The sequence below is a fragment of the Oncorhynchus mykiss genome, chromosome 6 (assembly GCF_057628025.1).
Source record: "Oncorhynchus mykiss isolate SJ-2025 chromosome 6, ASM5762802v1, whole genome shotgun sequence".
Taxonomy (NCBI): domain Eukaryota; kingdom Metazoa; phylum Chordata; class Actinopteri; order Salmoniformes; family Salmonidae; genus Oncorhynchus; species Oncorhynchus mykiss.
Window position 1 is genome coordinate 56,095,242 of NC_143027.1, and position 19,156 is coordinate 56,114,397.

Below are 19,156 nucleotides of genomic sequence, written 5' to 3' on the forward strand. Positions count from 1 at the left end.
CAAATAAAATTTGATTTGATTTGATTTTTTTTTTTGATTTATATGCAACAGTTTGGGCCGCCTGGCTCATTGCGAACTAATTTGCCAGAACTTTACACAATTATGACATAACATTGAAGGTTGTGCAATGTAACAGGAATGTTTAGACTTATGGATGCCACCCGTTAGATAAAATACGGAACCGTTTGGTATTTTATCTAACGGGTGGCATCCATAAGTCTAAACAAGTGTTATAAAAGTGTTATAAAGGGCCCAGAAGTGTTTTTGGGTCAATTTACCCTTTAACCCCAATTTGCATTGAAACATCGGGATAGTGTGTTGATATCAGTAATATTTAAGAACACGAGCATAAATGTTTTTTGTTAAGATTTAAGTTGATATAAACACAAACTAACTGAAATTAACTGAAAGTTGTGTGTGTTATGTTCTTTGCCCACTTCCTGTTTGGAAGAACACAATCTGAGGTTTGTGGTTTTTGAACTCAGCCCCTATCGAATACACAATGGGATATGGGTTATGTTGCACTTCCTAAGGCTTCCACTAGATGTCAACCGTCTTTAGAACGTTGTTTCAGGCTTCTACTGTGAAGTGGGAGCGAATGAGAGCTGTTTGACTAAGAGGTCTGGCAGCAGCCTCGTTCTCAGTCACGCGCGTTCACATGAGGTATCTCTCGTTACATTGCTTTTCTACAAACAATGGAATTCTCCGGTTGGAACATTATTGAACATTTATGATAAAAACATCCTAAAGATTTATTCTATACTTAGTTTGACAAGTTTCTTCGACCTGTAATATAACTTTTTGAACTTTTCGTCCGACTGGACCTGAACACGCGTTTGGATTTGTTTACCAAACGCCCTAACAAAAGAAGCTATCTGGACATAAATGATGGACATTATCGAACAAAACAAACATTTATTGTGGAACTGCGATTCCCGGGAGTGCATTCTGATGAAGATCATCAAAGGTAAGTGAATATTTAGAATGCTACATGGCAGATATTTATTTTGGCTGGTTTGGGCTCTGAGCACCGTACTCAGATTATGTTTTTTCCGTAAAGTGTTTTTGAAATCTGACACAGCGTTAAGGATTTGGATTTGCATTAAGGAGAAGTGTATCTAAAGTTCCATGCATAACACTTTCATTTTCATCAACATTTATAATGAGTATTTCTGGGAATTCATGTGCCTCTCTGCACAATCACCGCATGTTTTAGAACTACTGAATGTAATGCACCAATGTAAAATGAGAATATTTATATAAATATGCACTTTATCAAACAAAGCATACATGTATTGTGTAACATGAAGTCCTATGAGTGTCATCTGATGAAGATCATCAAAGGTTAGTGATTAATTTTATCTCTATTTGTGCTTTTTGTGACTCCTCTCTTTGGCTGAAAAAATGGCTGGGTTTTTCTGTGGCTTGGTGGTGACCTAACATAATCGTTTATGGAGCTTTCACTGTAAAGCATTTTTGAAATCAGACACTGGATGGATTAACGAGAATTTTAACTTTAAAATGGTGCCTAATACTTATATGTTTGAGAAATTTTATTTATGAGATTTCTGTTGATTTGTATTTGGCGCCCTGCAATTTCATTGGCTGTTGGCGAAAATAGGGAAAACACCAATGGGGATGAATTATTTTGCAAGGCACTGTAAAAAGTGGTGGTGTATGGACTGTAGTTGGTCCGTGATCCGTACGGATCACCCCCACGGTTCGGCACGCACGTGAACCGCAAATCAATTGCAAAGTTTAACCATCATCGTGTGAAATACAGTTTTACTGCCTCTGTTACTTTTTAAAGTAATAATTCCCTACATCTCGATGCAGAGTTGCAGTGAAAAGTTAAAGATAAGAGATGCGTGTTGTGTTTTGCTCTAAAGCCTGAAGTTTGATTCAAAATGTTTTTTAAGCAGTTGCGTTGCAAAAAGCAAAGAATAAAAAAGAACAGTGACAGCCATGGCTAGCGGAGGAGCTGAAGTACTGGAAAAGCCTCCCTCTTCATTTAAGTCATGTATGGGAGCATTTTGGCTTCACTGTCAAATATGATGACGGAAGAAGGGTGGTGGACAACACCACTACGGTGTGTAGGCGTTGTGCCACAAGAAAGGTGTATGATCATGGAAATACATCGAGCATGGCCACACATTTAAAGCATCATCACCCTAGTGTGTCAGTGACAGGAGACAACTCAGCCAAGACCTAACAACTTCTCCCCGCGGCTTTTAAGCAGTCCTTTGCTGCAGAATCAGACTGGGCTAAAGCCATCACCAAATCTATTGATGTTTATCGCTGCAGACATGAGGCCATAATCTGTTGTGGAAAATGAAAGGTTTAAAAATATGGTGAAAGTGCTTGAGCCATGCTAGGAAATGCCCCTCACGCACCCACTTCAGTATGAAGATCATGCCAGATCTTTATGAACAGGAAAAGATAAATTGTCGAAAAATTATCCAAGGCATCCTCTGTTGCTCTCACCACAGACGGGTGGACCTCCAGGGCAACGGAAAGCTATGTCAGTGTGACTGCTCACTACACCACAGAGGAATGGGAGATGTGAAGTCCGGTGCTACAGGCACGAGAGTCAGGCACAAATCTGTCACAGGTACTGCTCGGAGCAGTAGCAGAGTGGAAGCTAGAGAGGCCCAATAGCAATATTCCAATCACCACAGATAATGCCAAAAACCAAGTAAATGCAGTGATTGAAGCTGTACTGGGACCACAGATAGGTTGCTTTGCACATGTGATCAATTTAGCATCCCAAGGGGGAATCTCAGTGAACCAGATGGACCGCCTCCTTGGGAGGATCAGGAAGGTGGTTTCCTTTTTCCACCGACCCATAACAGCCGCTCGTGTGCTTAAGACCAAGCAAGAAATTCTACAGCTACCGACCCACAAGCTCATACACGATTTCACAACAAGATGGAACTCCACTTATGACATTTTGGAGCTCTATCTTGAGCAGCAGGCAGCTGTATACTCTGCACTGACAGACAGGACCCTGAAAAAAAAAGTAAAGACATCGTCACCTTGTCTGACGATGACGTGAAAGTGGCAGAGGAGGTCATCCAGGTGCTCAAACCCCTCAAAACGATTACAACTCTATTGAGCACTGCAACTGCACCGTCTGTGTCCATGGTCCTACCTCTGAAAACAAGGATTCTACAATCCATGGCCCCAAGTGAGGACGACGGCACCATCACTAAAGATGTCAAGGCTGCCATTATAGAGAGGACCTGAACCCCAGGGTACCCCCCTAATGTACAGGACTACCTTCATAGATCTACTGCACTGGATCCAAGGTTAAAGTCCCTGTCTCACCTAGACCCTGCCCTACACCAGAGGACATACAGTGATCGTTCTTACCACTGAGATTGTGGCCACTGAAGAGGTTAAAAAATGAGAGTGAATTACTTAAATAATAAATATACTGCAGTCTAATCTTAGTCTATGCTATTGCTATTAGAATCATCTAGATTTGGAATAATAATGTTTTTTGTTAAATGTTATTGCCACAATTATAGTTCTATGAAAAATAATTAGAGGTTATAAGCTCAAGTCTGCTTTGCTTTCTTTTTTTTGATGTGGACACAGATTATTTTTAATTCACTATTGTTCAAAGGAAGAAGGTATCATGCCTCATTGCACTTTAATTTAACAGTTGAGTATGGACTGTTTTAAGATTTTTTTTAAACATAGAAAAGTTCCTCGCTGTAATAAATGGAAAGCAAAGTTATATTTGTCTCTTTTATTTTGCTGATCTGAAAAATTAGCCGATTTGTGACTCAAAACCGTGATAAGATCCGAACCGTGAGTTTTATGATCGTTGCACCACTAGTAAAAAGCATGTTAAACATCCTTCCTCCAATTAAGTTTTTATTTGAGAATTGCCAGAACAATCTGTGATAGCAAAAATAGGCTTATTCTGTGTCAGGGAAACTTGCCCTAAAACAAACAACAACATATATAAGGTTAACTATTTGAACCTTTCAAACCCACCTCTCTCTTTCTCCTGCAGCATGGGGGCACCAGCGACAGCGTACGACGAGAAGAAGGAAACATGCGGGACCGTCTGTCTGAAGTATCTCCTATTCACATTCAACTTCCTCTTCTGGGTGAGTCTGTCTGCCTGCATGTGACTTTCATGCTGGGAGGACAACTCCTCTGAGATATATGGGTTTTTGTATCTTTCTGGTGTCCACAGACCAACACAACACCACCAGGCATTCCATCCCACATTCCCTATCACACAACTGTGCTTCCCAGACCGCTAGACTGAACGGCTAGTCTGCCACACTGTGGGAGATGGCAGCTGTCCTAATACAGATCTCAGAAAAGATGTGTCTGCTAATGCAAACCTAATAATCTAGCCCTCCTAGGCTGCTACATATGCTAAAATACATGTTTTCCCCTAAACTTGTAACATTACTTATTCTTATCCCTTGTGCAAATATTCTACAGCTGTGTCTCGCTGTCCAGACCTCACTGGTGCAGGAAACTCTCTGATAGCCCAGAATATTTTTTACAATGTTGCAAGTTCCTTGAAGACCGGCCATGCGTAGCCAATGTGATTTATAGGATATTTATTTTTATCAGGATATTTTCTACCTGCGGGCTGCAATGTTTTTATTTGTTGGCTTTATGTAGGCTATTTTTACATATTGGAAATGGCAATAGAAATTACTTTTAAGATTTGAATCGTTTTCATTTAAGATTTTGATTATCACGTCATTGATAGGATTTTGATTAACACGTCAATGATTTTGAGATATGAAGACTTTATTATAAAATAAATGAAAGTGTTCTACTAAAATGTGCATATGAAAATCATAACTTGCACGCAGATAAGTAGAAATTGTACGATAACTTGGCACTCCAAATGGAAAAGGTTGCCGACCGCTGGTGTAACCTGTTACCGACAACTTTAGGAGCTTAATGGCGGAATCTTTGAAGAGCAGTGGGAGGAGAAAGGTCGGGAACAGCCTTACAGTATATAAACATCAGCATGACTGACTGTTTGTGTATATTTCACAGACTGAATGTCATTCACATTGAGTGTATAGCTGCCCATCTCCTCTGCTCCCTTCTTAGTGAATGAATGACCTTGCATTACAAGGAGATCAGTAGCTGTGTAAGTGATTGAGTTGGCACGGGGACACATTTTTTTGGTGCAGTGCTGCAACATATACTGATGTACAAGTGTAAATGTAGTATACGGTCGATTTAACCGCTTTTCATCATATTCAAACTGTGGATGGTGATGTATTTTCTAAGTTGATATAGGCCTGTAATGTTGTGTTTAAAGAAGAATACACACCAAGTACTGCCATCTTCATTAACATCATGGGAACAGTTCCACAGTGTTTAATATTGCATAAGGATGATTGCCTATAAGAATTGAAGGTAGCAGTGGTTCATTTGTTTCCCACTGTAGGTGGTGGGCTGTATGTAGCAAGCTATCTGCTTTAGTTTTGAGATGATTGATCTATGTCAAGGGAGGAAGTGGTTTTTACTTATTTGTAGGGCTCACCCCATTTAGTCGGCTGGTCAATTGTTTGGTCAATAGGCTGTTGGTCGACCAAGATTTCTTTAGTCGGGCAGTAGTGGACTGATCCATTGTGGAGGCCATGGGGATGGCATAGTCCATCTGTCTGAGACGTGCTACTGAAATTGTACAGTTCAAGTCGGAAGTTTACATACACTTAGGTTGGAGTCATTAAAATTTGTTTTTCAACCATGCCACGCCACTAATTTCTTGTTAACAATCTATAGTTTTGGCAAGTCGGTTAGGACATTTTAGTTTGTGCATGACACAAGTAAGTTTTCCAACATTTGTTTACAGACAGATTATTTGACTTATAATTCACTGTGTCACAATTCCAGTGGGTCAAAAGTTTGCATACACTAAATTGACTGTCTTTAAACAGCTTGGAAAATTACAGAAAATGATGTCATGGCTTTAGAAGCTTCTGATAGGCTAATTGACATAATTTAAGTCAATTGGAGGTGTTCCTGTGGATGTATTTCAAGACCTACCTTCAAACTCTGTGCCTCTTTGCTTGACATCGTGGGAAAATCAAAAGAACTCAGCCAAGACCTAAGAAAAACAACTGTAGACCTCCACAAGTCCGGTTCATCCTTGGGAGCAATTTCAAAATGCCTGAAGGTACCACGTTCATCTGTACAAACAATAGTACGCAAGCATAAACACCATGGAACCACGCAACTGTCATACCGCTCATTAAGGAGAAGCGTTCTGTCTCCTAGAGATGATAGCTGCGAAAAGTGCAAATCAATCCCAGAACAACATCAAAGGACCTTGTGAAGATGCTGGAGGAAACAGGTACAAAAGTATTTATATCCACAGTAAAACAAGTCCCATATTGATATAACCTGAAAGGCCTCTCAGCAAGGAAGAAGCCACTGCTCCAAAACTGCCATAAAAAAGCCAGACTACCGTTTGCAACTGCATATGGGGACAAAGATCGTACTTTTTGGAGAAATGTCCTCTGGTCTGATGAAACAAAAATAGAACTGTTTGGCCATAATGACCATCGTTATATTTGGAGGAAAAAGGGGGAGGCTTGCAAGCCGAAGAACACTGTCCCAACTGTGAAGCACTGCTGTGGCAGCATCATGTTGTGGGGGTCCTTTGCTGCAGGAGGGACTGGGGCACTTCACAAAATAGATGGCATCATGAGGTAGGACGATAATGTGGATATATTGAAGCAACATCTCAAGACGTCAGTCAGGAAGTTCAAGCTTGGTCGCAAATGGGTCTTCCAAATGGACAATGACCTCAAGCATACTTCCAAAGTTGTGGCAAAATGGCTTAAGGACAAAAAAGTCGAGGACATGAGAAAACAACCCTTGCCTTATTGTCTAAGAAAAGTGAAGAGAGAGGAAATTCCAACTTTATTAGGTCTATAATCAATAGCCTAACTGTTTAATGTGGCTGGTCTTTATAAATCATCACTATATCTACATAAATAAGACATCCTGCTTCTGTTGCCTGTTTGAGTGTTTGGTTAATAGCCTACTGATTCCGTGAGCACCAAGCATTATGCAATGAATGACAAGCTATTACCTGCAGTTATTCTAGCCCCGGACGAATCAACATCCCTGTGTTTTCAGAGAAATATCTGCGTTTGACAGGTGTTGCTCACGGTTTGCGCAAGAAAACAACTGATTCGATAAATTGAACTATGCTGTGCATAAGCTATATATGAATGGCCTATATGTAGCCTATCAATTCTCAAAGTGAATGCTTTTGTTTGTTTTATGTGCGTATGAATTGAATATTAGCAAATGTATCAGTAAAAAATATTGAGCCTATTTAATGCAACCCTTGCTGTTATTAATAGATCGTTAAGCAGCATACAACTGACCTTAAACTTTTGGAAATTAAGTAAACTTTCTCATCCATAGCTTAAAAGCAATCAAATCAATTGCTGGTTGGACTCCCTCTAGTCATTTGTGTGTCTTAATTATTTAGTTAAAGAGTGTGCTTAAAGCATCAGACAAGCTCAGTGAATATAGTTGATTTGATTAAAACACATAGGAGGTGTCAATATATGGAAAAATACACGTTTAAAAATGTTGTCTAGTCGATTGGCAGCCGAGTACTAAACTGTAAACCAATCAAGCATTGCATTGTGTACTATCCATGGTACTATCTCTGCTTAAAACATCTGCCAATCACGTTATCCATGCTCAAGAGTTATCTCCCGCCGACTTCTCAGGTAAAGTATTTTTTATTTGATGGGTTCAAAAAATCAGACATTGAATATCCCTTTGAGTATGGGAAAGTTGTTTTTATTTTATTGAATCCAAAACATACAATATACTTGCAGTGAAGCCACCCAACAACTACAACAACTAGCATGTTCAAGTTATTAATTACACTTTGGAAATTGTGTCAATACACCCAGTCACTAGAAAGATAACTTTCCTAACTCAGTTGCCGGTGAGGAAGGAAACCACTCAGGGATTTCACCAGGCCAACGGTGACTTTAAAACAGTTACAGAGTTTTAATGGCTGTGATAGGAGAACTGACAATGGATTAACAAAATTATAGTTACTCCACAATACTAACCTAACTGACAGAGTGGAAAGAAGGAAGCCTCTACAGAATAAAAATATTCTAAAACATGCATCTTGTTTGTTACAAGGCACTAACGTAATACTGCAAAAAATGTGGCAAAGCAATTAATTGTTTGTCCTGAATACAAAGAGTAATGTTTGGGGCAAATAGAATACAACACATTACAGAGTACCACTTTCCATATCTTCAAGTGTATTGGTGGCTGCATCATGTTATAGGTATGGTTGTAAACATTAACCTTTCTGATCTCCCCATCCCGGATCCGGGATCGTGAATACAGACTCAAGCTCATTACCATAACGCAACGTTAACTATTCATGAAAATTGCAAATGAAATGAAATAAATATGCTAGCTCTCAAGCTTAGCCTTTTGTTAACAACACTGTCATCTCAGATTTTCAAAATATGCTTCTCAACCATTGCAAAACAAGCATTTGTGTAACAGTATTGATGGCTAACGTAGCATTTAGCGTAGTATTTAGCGTTAGCATTCAGCAGGCAACATTTACACAAAAAAACAGAAAAGCATTCAAATAAAATCATTTACCTTTGAAGAACTTCAGATGTTTTCAATGAGGAGACTCTCAGATAGCAAATGTTCAGTTTTTCCTGAAAGATTATTTGTTTAGGACAAATCGCTCCGTTTTCTGCGTCACGTTTAGCTACGAAAAAAACCCTGTATCCAGGATTGTGTAAATCTATCAGCAAGCTCATTAGCATAACACAACGTTAACTATTCATGAAAATGGCTAATGAAATGAAATTAATCTATTTGCTCTCAAGCTTAGCCTTTTGTTAACAACACTGTCATCTCAGATTTTCAAAATATGCTTTTGAACCATAGCTAAACAAGCATTTGTGTAAGAGTATTGATAGCCTAGCATTGCATTAAGCCTAGCATTCAGCATGCAACATTTTCCACAAAAAAACATAAAAGCATTCAAATAAAATAATTTACCTTTGAAGAACTTCAGATGTTTTCAATGAGGAGACTCTGTTAGATAGCAAATGTTCCGTTTTTACAAAAAATATTATTTGTGTCGACTAATCACTCCGTTTTGTTCATCACGTTTGGGTAAGAAAAAAAAAAAAAATCATTAAAACGCGAACTTTTTTCCAAATTAACTCCATAATATCGACAGAAACATGGCAAACGATGTTTAGAATCAATCCTCAAGGTGTTTTTCACATATCTATCGACGATAAAATCCATCGTGGCAGTTTACTTTCAATTCTGAAGAAATGGAACGCGCATGGACTTACTGATTACGCACACAGGACACCGGGCGGGACACCAGGTAAATGTAGTCTCTTATGGTCAATCTTCCAATGATATGCCTACAAACACGTCACAATGCTGCAGACACCTCGGGGAATATACAGAAAGCGCAGGCTCATTCCTGGCGCATTCACAGCCATATAAGGAGACATTGGAACACAGCGCCTTCAGAATCCAGGGCATTTCCTGTATGAAACATCATCTTGGTTTCGCCTGTTGCATTAGTTCTGGGGCACGCACAGATATCTTTGCAGTTTTGGAGACGTCAGAGTTGTGTCTTTCCAAGGCTGTCAATTCCATGCATAGTCGAGCATCTTTTCGTGACAAAATATTGCGCTTAAAACGGGCACGTCTTTTTATCCAATAATGACACAGCGCCCCTATAGGTTCAAGAGGTTAATTAAGGACTGGGAAATATTTCAGTATAAAAAATCAAGAAGATGGTGAATGTTCCTGAGTGGCTGAGTTGCAGTTTTGACTAAAATCAGATTGAAAATCTATGGCTAGACTTAAAAATGGTTGTCTAGCAATGATCAACAAACAATTTGACAGATCTTGAAGAACTTTCAAAAGAATAATGGGCAAATATTGCACAATCCAGGTGTACAAAGCTCTTTGAGACATACCCAGAAAGACTCACAGCTGTAAACGACAAAGGTGATTCTAACATGTCTTGATTCAGGGATGTGAATACTTATCTAAATGAGATTTCCATATTTAATTTTCAATAAATTTGCTAAGATTTCTAAAATCATGTTTTCACTTTCATTATTTAATCCATTTTGAATTCAGGCTGTAACACAAAATGTGGAACAAATAAAGGGGTATGAATACTTTCTGAAGGTACTGGGGCTTTATCACTAGCTAGCATGTCATTCAGGGACAAGGACCATTTCAGATATCAGTCTATTCCAAGTAATAATTTAAGACTAAAGAAATCTGCAGGACAAGTAGTGTAAAGCTAATACAGTCATTCATCAAGGCAGGACCGTCTAATTTCATTCATACTGACAAATAAGAAAAAAACACATTATCCCTGTCAATAGTTGGAGTAGGATGATTTCAGGATGTTCATTTTCTAACTCAAACTACATTCCTTTGCTGTCATGGTTTATTGTATTCATTAAGGGTGGTAAGGAAAGGGTGGTTACTTTGAAGAATCTCAAATGTAAAAAATGTAACACTTTTTTTGGTTACTACATGATTCCATATGTGTTATTTCATAGTTTTGATGTCTTCACTATTATTCTACAATGTAGACCATACATTGTAGACCAAAAGGAAAACCCTGGAATGAGTAGGTGTGTCCAAACTTTTGACTGGTACTGTATGTTATGGAAAACATGTCTCACAGTCATAGTTAGTAGAATAAGGAATGGGTTGGCAAGATTTTGGCAGCGTCAACTTTTAGAATGTTAGTCGGAAAGTTATTCATTTAAAACACCTAAATATACTCACATTGAGTATGGTTACATGAACACAATAATAGTGCGAATAGTCAGATTATTATAATTTCGATTTAAACATTTACATGCTTTGCCAGCAGAACGATTTCCCTAATAATCCTGTTTACATGGACACGTCTGAAATCAGAAACGTTCTACCAATACGACCATGTTATTTTTGTGAAGAATATCTGATTCTTGAGTTCAGACCTGTATAAAGTTTGTATGTGAAAACTATTTCTATGATGCATACTTTCAGTTTTTCTGTACTTTTTTTGAAGCTCACAGTGCTTGTGCTCAAACATACACAGATCAAATACACCGCTATAACTCTGATTAAGGCATCTACATGTCTTAATAATTCGAAAGATTGCTCAGAAAAACACTTTTTAATCAGCACATGCTTACTTCGAATATGACCGTATGCCGATTTTAAGATAAGCAGAGTGCGGTGTTTACATGACTAACGCCATAACCAGCCTACTGCCATAATCCGTTTAGTATCAAATTATTTGTGTGCATGTAAACGTACTCATTCAATGAACATTTAGTATTTGATACTTAAACAGTAGTTTTCTAGCTGCTTTTTCTTATAATCCTACAGGGTCTTTATCATTCTCTATTCCTTATATTCCAATGCATCCAGCATTATGCATGCCCACCATGGTATTGGGTAGCTGCTATTTGAGGACTCATCTGGTTTAGAAATCAAACTCGGGTTATTGCAGAGCCCATTGTACAACAATTTTTAGAAAATATTTTATTGCATGGTATGCTATATGTATTGGCTAATATGCTTATGCAGTTGTCATTTTTTTAAACCTCCATTCTAACCAGTGGTGTAAAGATACTTTGAAGTACTAAGTCATTTTTGGGGGTATCTGTACTTTACTCTTTATATTTTTGACAACTTTTACTTCACTACATTCCTAAAGAAAATTATGTGCTTTTTACTCCATGCATTTTCTCTGAGATTGAAAAGTACTCATTACATTTTGAATGCTTAGCAGCCAGAACAATAGTAAAATCCATGCACTTATCAAGAAAACATCCCTACTGCCTCTGATCTGGTGGACTCCCTTAACACACATTAGTTTGTAAATGATGTCTGAGTGTTGGAGTGTGCCCCTGGCTATCCGTAAATAATAAAAACAAGAAGATGGTGCTGTCTGGTTTACTTAATATAAGGAATTTGAAATGATTTATACTTTTTACTTTTGATACTTAAGTATACATAAAACCAAACACTGTTAGATTTTTACTCAAGTCATACTTAAGTGATTTTCTGTTAAGGTATCTTTACTTTTTCTTAAGTATAACAATTGAGTACTTTTTCCACCACTGATTCTAACATGCAGTGCCCCTTCACTTTTTCCACATTTTGTTACATTACAGCCTTATTCTAAAATGGACTAAATAACATTTTGCCCATCAATCTACATACAATACCCCAGCAAAAATAGTTTTTTAGATATTTTTGCAAATGTATAAAAAAAATAAAAAACTGATCACATTTACGTAAGTATTCAGACCCTTTACTCAGTACTTTGTTGAAGCACCTTTGGCAGCGATTACAGCCGCCTTGGGTATGACGCTACAAGCTTAGCACACCTGTATTTGGGGAGTTTCTCACATTCTTCTCTGCAGATCCTCTCAAGCTCTGTCAGGTTGGATGGGGAGCGTCGCTGCACAGCTATTTTCAGGTCTCCAGAGATGTTCGATCGTGTTCAAGTCTGGCCTCAGGCTGGGCCACTCAAGGACATTCAGAAACTTGTCCACTCTTGTGTTGTCTTGGCTGTGTGCTTAGGGTCATTGTCCTGTTTGAAAGGAAATCCTTCGTCCCAGTCTGAGGTCCTGAGCACTCTGGATCTCTCTACTTTGCTCCGTTCATCTTTCCCTTGATCCTGACTGCCTCCCAGTCCATGCCGCTGAAAAACATCCCCACAGCATGATGCTGCCACCACCATGCTTCAACATAGGGATGGTGCCAGGTTTTCTCCAGATGTGATGCTTGGCATTCAGGCCAAAGAGTTCAATCTTGGTTTCATCAGACCAGAGAATCTTGTTTCTCATGATCTGATCTCATATGCTTCTTACTGAGGAGGGGCTTCCGTCTGGTCACTCTATAAAGGTCTGATTGGTGGAGTGCTGCAGAGATGGTTCTCCCATCTCCTTGACCAAGGCCCTTCTCCCCCAATTGCTCAGTTTGGCTGGACGGCCAGCTCTGGGACGGTTCTTGGTGGTTCCAAACTTCTTCCATTTAACAATGATGGAGGCCACTGTGTTCTTAGGGACCTTCAATGCTGCAGAAATGTTTTGGTACCCTTCCCCAGTTCTGTGCCTCGACACAATCCTGTCTCTGAGCTCTACGGACAATTCCTTTGACTTAATAGCTTGGTTTTTGCTCTGATATGCGCTGTCAACTGTGGGACCTATATATATATATATATACTGCTAAAAAAATAAAGGAAACACTAAAATAACACATCCTAGACCTGAATGAATGAAATATTCTTATTCAATACTTTTTTCTTTACATAGTTGAATGTGCTGACAACAAAATCACACACAAATTATCAATGGAAATCAAATTTATCAACCCATGGAAGTCTGGATTTGGAGTCACACTCAAAATTAAAGTGGAAAACCACACTACAGGCTGATCCAACTTTGATGTAATGTCCTTAAAACAAGTCAAAATGAGGCTCAGTAGTGTGTGTGGCCTCCACGTGCCTGTATGACCTCCCTAGAACGCCTGGGCATGCTCCTGATGAGGTGGCGGATGGTCTCCTGAGGGATCTCCTCCCAGACCTGGACTAAAGCATCCGCCAACTCCTGGACAGTCTGGACAGTCTGTGGACAGTCTGTGGTCCTGGACAGTCTGTTGGTGGATGGAGCGAGACATGATGTCCCAGATGTGCTCAATTGGATTCAGGTCTGGGGAACGGGCGGGCCAGTCCATAGCATCAATGCCTTCCTCTTGCAAGAACTGCTGACACATTCCAGCCACATGAGGTCTAGCATTGTCTTGCATTAGGAGGAACCCAGGGCCAACCACACCAGCATATGGTCTCACAAGGGGTCTGAGGATCTCATCTCGGTACCTAATGGCAGTCAGGCTACCTCTGGCGAGCACATGGAGGGCTGTGCGGCCCCCCAAAGAAATGCCACCCCACACCATGACTGACCCACCGCCAAACGGGGCGGCAGGGTAGCCTAGTGGTTAGAGCGTTGGACTAGTAACCGGAAGGTTGCGAGTTCAAACCCCGGAGCTGACAAGGTACAAATCTGTCGTTCTGCCCTTGAACAGGCAGTTAACCCACTGTTCCCAGGCCGTCATTGAAAATAAGAATTTGTTCTTAACTGACTTGCCTGGTTAAATAAAGGTAAAATAAAAAATAAAATAAAATAAAAACCGGTCATGCTGGAGGATGTTGCAGGCAGCAGAACGTTCTCCACGGCATCTCCAGACTCTGTCACGTCTGTCACATGTGCTCAGTGTGAACCTGCTTTCATCTGTGAAGAGCACAGGGCGCCAGTGGCGAATTTGTCAATCTTGGTGTTCTCTGGAAAATGCCAAACGTCCTGCACGGTGTTGGGCTGTAAGCACAACCCCCACCTGTGGATGTCGGGCCCTCATACCACCCTCATGGAGTCTGTTTCTGATCGTTTGAGCAGACACATGCACATTTGTGGCCTGCTGGAGGTCATTTTGCAGGGCTCTGGCAGTGCTCCTCCTGCTCCTCCTTGCACAAAGGCGGAGGTAGCGGTCCTGCTGCTGGGTTGTTGCCCGCCTACGGCCTCCTCCACGTCGCCTGATGTATTGGCCTGTCTCCTGGTAGCGCCTCCATGCTCTGGACACTATGCTGACAGACACAGCAAACCTTCTTGCCACAGCTCGCATTGATGTGCCATCCTGGATGATGAGCTGTCAATCAGTGTTGCTTCCTAAGTGGACAGTTTGATTTCACAGAAGTGTGATTGACTTGGAGTTGTTTAAGTGTTCCCTTTTTATTTTTTTGAGCAGTGTATTATATATGCCAATCATCACGTCATGTCCAGTCAATATAATTTACCCCAGGTGGACTCCAATCAAGTTGTAAAATCATCTCAAGGATGATCAATGGAAACAGGATGCACCTGAGCTCAATTTTGAGTCTAATATCAAAGGGTCTGAATACTTATGTAAATAAGGTACATTTTGAAAAACCTGTTTTCGCTTTGTCATTATGGGTTATAGTGTGTAGATTGAGGAAAACATGTATTTTGATCCATTTCAGAATAAGACTGTAACGTAACAAAATGTGGAAAAAGTAAAGTGTTCTGAATAATTTCTGAATGCTCTGTATATCTGGGTTTCTATGCTAATTATTTGATTGGATGTTTATTTAAGGCTGCAGCTAGTTCCTTGAAATCAGACAACCTTGCCAAAGCATGATTCTTTATTGAATTCACTTACAGAGATAGCTAATGAAACACTAGCTTCCTGAGCAGGCACATTGACATTTACAGTATTAGCTGGCTAGGCTAGTGTAGTCAACTGTAACATTGGCGAGCTTTCAATTGTTAACACTCCATATGATCAAGACCGTTCATATTGCATGCTGCATATTTCAAGTGCACTCGAAAACCGATATTTATCTAATTTCAGTCTTTGGGAGCTAACGTTAGATCCTCTTAACACACTGAAAGCACATCAGAGGCTGTGTTAACATCTTGGCTGCCTTCATCAAGAGGGGTATGTGCAGGAGTTCTAATTGGTTCCAAGTTCAGCAGTTTGCAAAATAACCTGAAGACTTTTGAGATATACTTTCTTAAATGTACCTTTTTGCAAGAATTGAAGGTGACAACAAATTTTACAGTAATCATAAGAATATTTCATTGTTGTAGCCAGCAGCATACCACCCTGCATACCACTGCTGGCTTGCTTCTGAAGCTAAGCAGGGTTGGTCCTGGTCAGTCCCTGGATGGGAGAACAGATGCTGCTGGAAGTGGTGTTGGAGGGCCAGTAGGAGGCACTCTTTCCTCTGGTCTAAAAAATATCCCAATGCCCCAGGGCGATTGGTGACTGCCCTGTGTAGGGTGCCGTCTTTCGGGTGGGACGTTAAACAGGTGTCCTGACTCTCTGAGGTCATTAAAAATCCCATGGCACTTATTGTAAGAGTAGCGGTGTTAACCCCGGTGTCCTGGCTAAATTCCCAATCCAACCGTCAAACCATCACGGTCACCTAATAATCCCCAGTTTACAATTGGCTCATTCATCCCTCTCGTATTGAACTATTCCCCAGGTCGTTGCTGTAAATGAGAACGTGTTCTCAGTCAACTTACCTGGTAAAAAAATACAAATAACAAATACAAAAACTCAGCTCCTCCCTCGACGTAGGTTGATCAACTTCACTGTTTTCGGTGTCAGCCCACTACCTACTAGCCTGTGTGTCTAATTCTTCCTCTGTACTTTGTCCTCCCAGCTGGCAGGGGGCGTGGTGATGGCAGTGGGTATCTGGACGCTGGTGGAGAAGAGCGACTACATCAGCCTGCTCTCCTCCGCGACCTACGCCGCCTCCGCCTATATCCTAATCCTTGCCGGGGCCATCGTCATGGTGACTGGAGTGCTGGGCTGCTGCGCCACCTTCAAGGAGCAGAGGAGGCTGCTGAGAGTGGTAAGTGTTGACCCTCAATTTTGCACAGACGTTTACATGAACACGCGTTCACGCATTCACTCACACACACACATGGGTGACACAAGTGGAAACTCTGTCCCAACCAGGACGCAAACTCCCAATCCTCCACACTGTAACACAACATGAAACTATTCTGCCTGCAGCTATGGAACCCTGACCTGTTCACCGGACGTGCTACCTGTCCCAGACCTGCTGTTTTCAACTCTCTAGAGACAGCAGGAGCAGTAGAGATACTCTTAATGATCGGCTATGAAAAGCCAACCTACATTTACTCCTGAGGTGCTGACTTGCTGCACCCTCAACAACTACTGTGATTATTATTATTTGACCATGCTGGTCATTTATGAACATTTGAACATCTTGGCCATGTTCTGTTATAATCTCCACCTGGCACAGCCAGAAGAGGACTGGCCTCCCCTCATAGCCTGGTTCCTCTCTAGGTTTCTTCCTAGGTTTTGGCCTTTCTAGGGAGTTTTTCCTAGCAACCATGCTTCTACACCTGCATTGCTTGCTGTTTGGGGTTTTAGGCTGGGATTCTGTACAGCACTTTGAGATATCAGCTGATGTAAGAAGGGCTATATAAATATAAAATAAATTCTTACATTGAGAGCTCTTTCCCAACAATGTAGTGATTAATAATATAGATGTTTTTTTGATTTCACCTTTATTTAACCAGGTAGGCCAGTTGAGAACAAGTTCTCATTTACAGCTGCGACCTGACCAAGATACAGCAAAGCAGTGCGGCACAAACAACAGCACAGAGTTACACATGGAATAAACAAATGTACAGTCAATAACACAATAGGGGGAAAAAAAGTCCATATACAGTGTGCGCAAACGGTGTGAGGAGGTAAGGCAATAAATAGGCCATAGTTGCGAAGTAATTACAATTTAGCAATGTAACACTGGAGTGATAGCTGTGCAAGTAGAAATACTGGTGTGCAAATAGTAAATAAGAAAAATATGGGGATGAGGTAGGTAGATTAGATGGGCTATTTACAGCTGCAGCGATTTGGTTAGCTGCTCATATAGCTGATGTTTAAAATTCGTGAGGAAGATAAGTCTCCAACTTCAGCGATTTTTGCAATTCGTTCCTGTCATTGGCAGCAGAGAACTGGAAGGAAAGGCGGCCAAAAGAGGTGTTGGCTTTGGGGATGACCAGTGAGATATACCTGCCGGAGCGCGTGCTACGGGTGTGTGTTGTTATCGTGACCAGTGAGCTGAGATAAGGCAGAGCTTTACTTAGCAAAGACTTATAGATGACCTGGAGCCAGTGGGTCTGGCGACGAATATCTAGCGAGGGCCAGCCGACGTGAGCATACAGGTTGCAGTGGTGGGTGGTGTATGGGGCTTTGGTGACAAAACGGATGGCACTGTGATAGACTGCATCCAGTTTGCTGAGTAGAGTGTTGGAGGCTATTTTGTGAATGACATCGCCGAAGTCGATGAGGATTGGTAGGATAGTCAGTTCTACGAGGGTATCTTTGGCGACGTGAGTGAAAGAGGCTTTGTTGCGAAATAGATTCTAGATTTAATTTTGGATTGGAGATGTTTAATATGAGTCTGGAAGGAGAGTTTACGGTCTAGCCAGACACTTAGGTATTTGTAGTTGTCCACATATTCTAAGCCAGAACCATTCAGAGTAGTGATGCTAGTCGGGCGGGTGGGTGCGGGCAGTGATCGGTTGAAAAGCATGCATTTAGTTTGATTAGCATTTAACCTTTCTAGCGCAGGCGTTCCGCTAGCAGAACCCCTCGACAACATTCCGCTGAAAAGGCAGCGCGCGAAATTCAAAAATATATTTTTTGAAATATGTAACTTTCACACATTAACAAGTCCAATACAGCAAATGAAAGATAAACATCTTGTTAATCTACCCATCGTGTCCGATTTCATAAATGCTTTACAGCGAAAGCACAACATGATAGGTCATAGCCAAGTCAAAAAAACACAGCCATTTTTCCAGCCAAAGATAGGAGTCACAAAAAGCAGAAATATAGTTCAAATTAATCACTAACCTTTGATGATCTTCATGAGATGACACTCGTAGAACATCATGTATTGTGTAACATGTATGTTTTGTTGGATAATGTGCATATTTATATCCAAAAATCTTGTGCAGTAATGTTTTGATTCCAAAACATCCGGTGATTTTGCAGAAATACTCATAATAAACATTGATAAAAGATACAACTGTTAATCACAGAATTAAATATAGACTTCTCCTTAATGCAACCGCTGTGTCAGATATCAAAAAAACTTTACGGAAAATGCATAATCTGAGAACGGCGCTCAGAGCCCAATCCAGCCAGAGAAATATCTGCCATTTGAGTCAACAGAAGTTAGAAGTAACACTATAAATATTCACTTACCTTTGATGATCTTCATCAGAAGGCACTCCCAGGAATCCCAGTTCGACAATAAATGACTGATTTGTTCCATAAAGTCCATAATTTATGTCCAAATAGCCACTCGTTGTTAGCGACTTCAGCCCAGTAATCCATCTTCATGAGGCGCGAGCACTTCGTCCAGACAACTCGAAAAGTTCCGTTACAGGTCGTAGAAACAAGTCAAACGATGTATGGAATCATTCTTTAGGATGTTTTTAACATAGAACATCAATAAGCTTCCAGCCGGAGA

General features: G+C 40.5%; 1 protein-coding gene and 1 long non-coding RNA gene across 2 annotated transcripts in view; one reads left to right on the forward strand and one right to left on the reverse strand.

The window, feature by feature from the left end:
• LOC149982932 (uncharacterized) overlaps positions 1 to 9,202 on the reverse strand; it is a 102,289-nt gene extending 93,087 nt beyond the window's left edge. The window contains exons 1-2 of the long non-coding RNA XR_016496768.1: positions 9,070 to 9,202; positions 8,659 to 8,720 (exon numbers count right to left, since the gene is read on the reverse strand). This is a non-coding gene — a long non-coding RNA (uncharacterized LOC149982932). The remainder of the gene's footprint in view (positions 1 to 8,658; positions 8,721 to 9,069) is intronic.
• The window catches only part of LOC110526177 (CD151 antigen), a 60,711-nt gene that overhangs the window by 7,406 nt on the left and 34,149 nt on the right, over positions 1 to 19,156 (forward strand). Inside the window, exons 2-3 of the mRNA XM_021606855.3 lie at positions 4,025 to 4,121; positions 16,304 to 16,495. Coding sequence (XP_021462530.3) covers positions 4,026 to 4,121; positions 16,304 to 16,495 — 288 coding nt within the window. The 5' untranslated portion in view covers position 4,025. The remainder of the gene's footprint in view (positions 1 to 4,024; positions 4,122 to 16,303; positions 16,496 to 19,156) is intronic.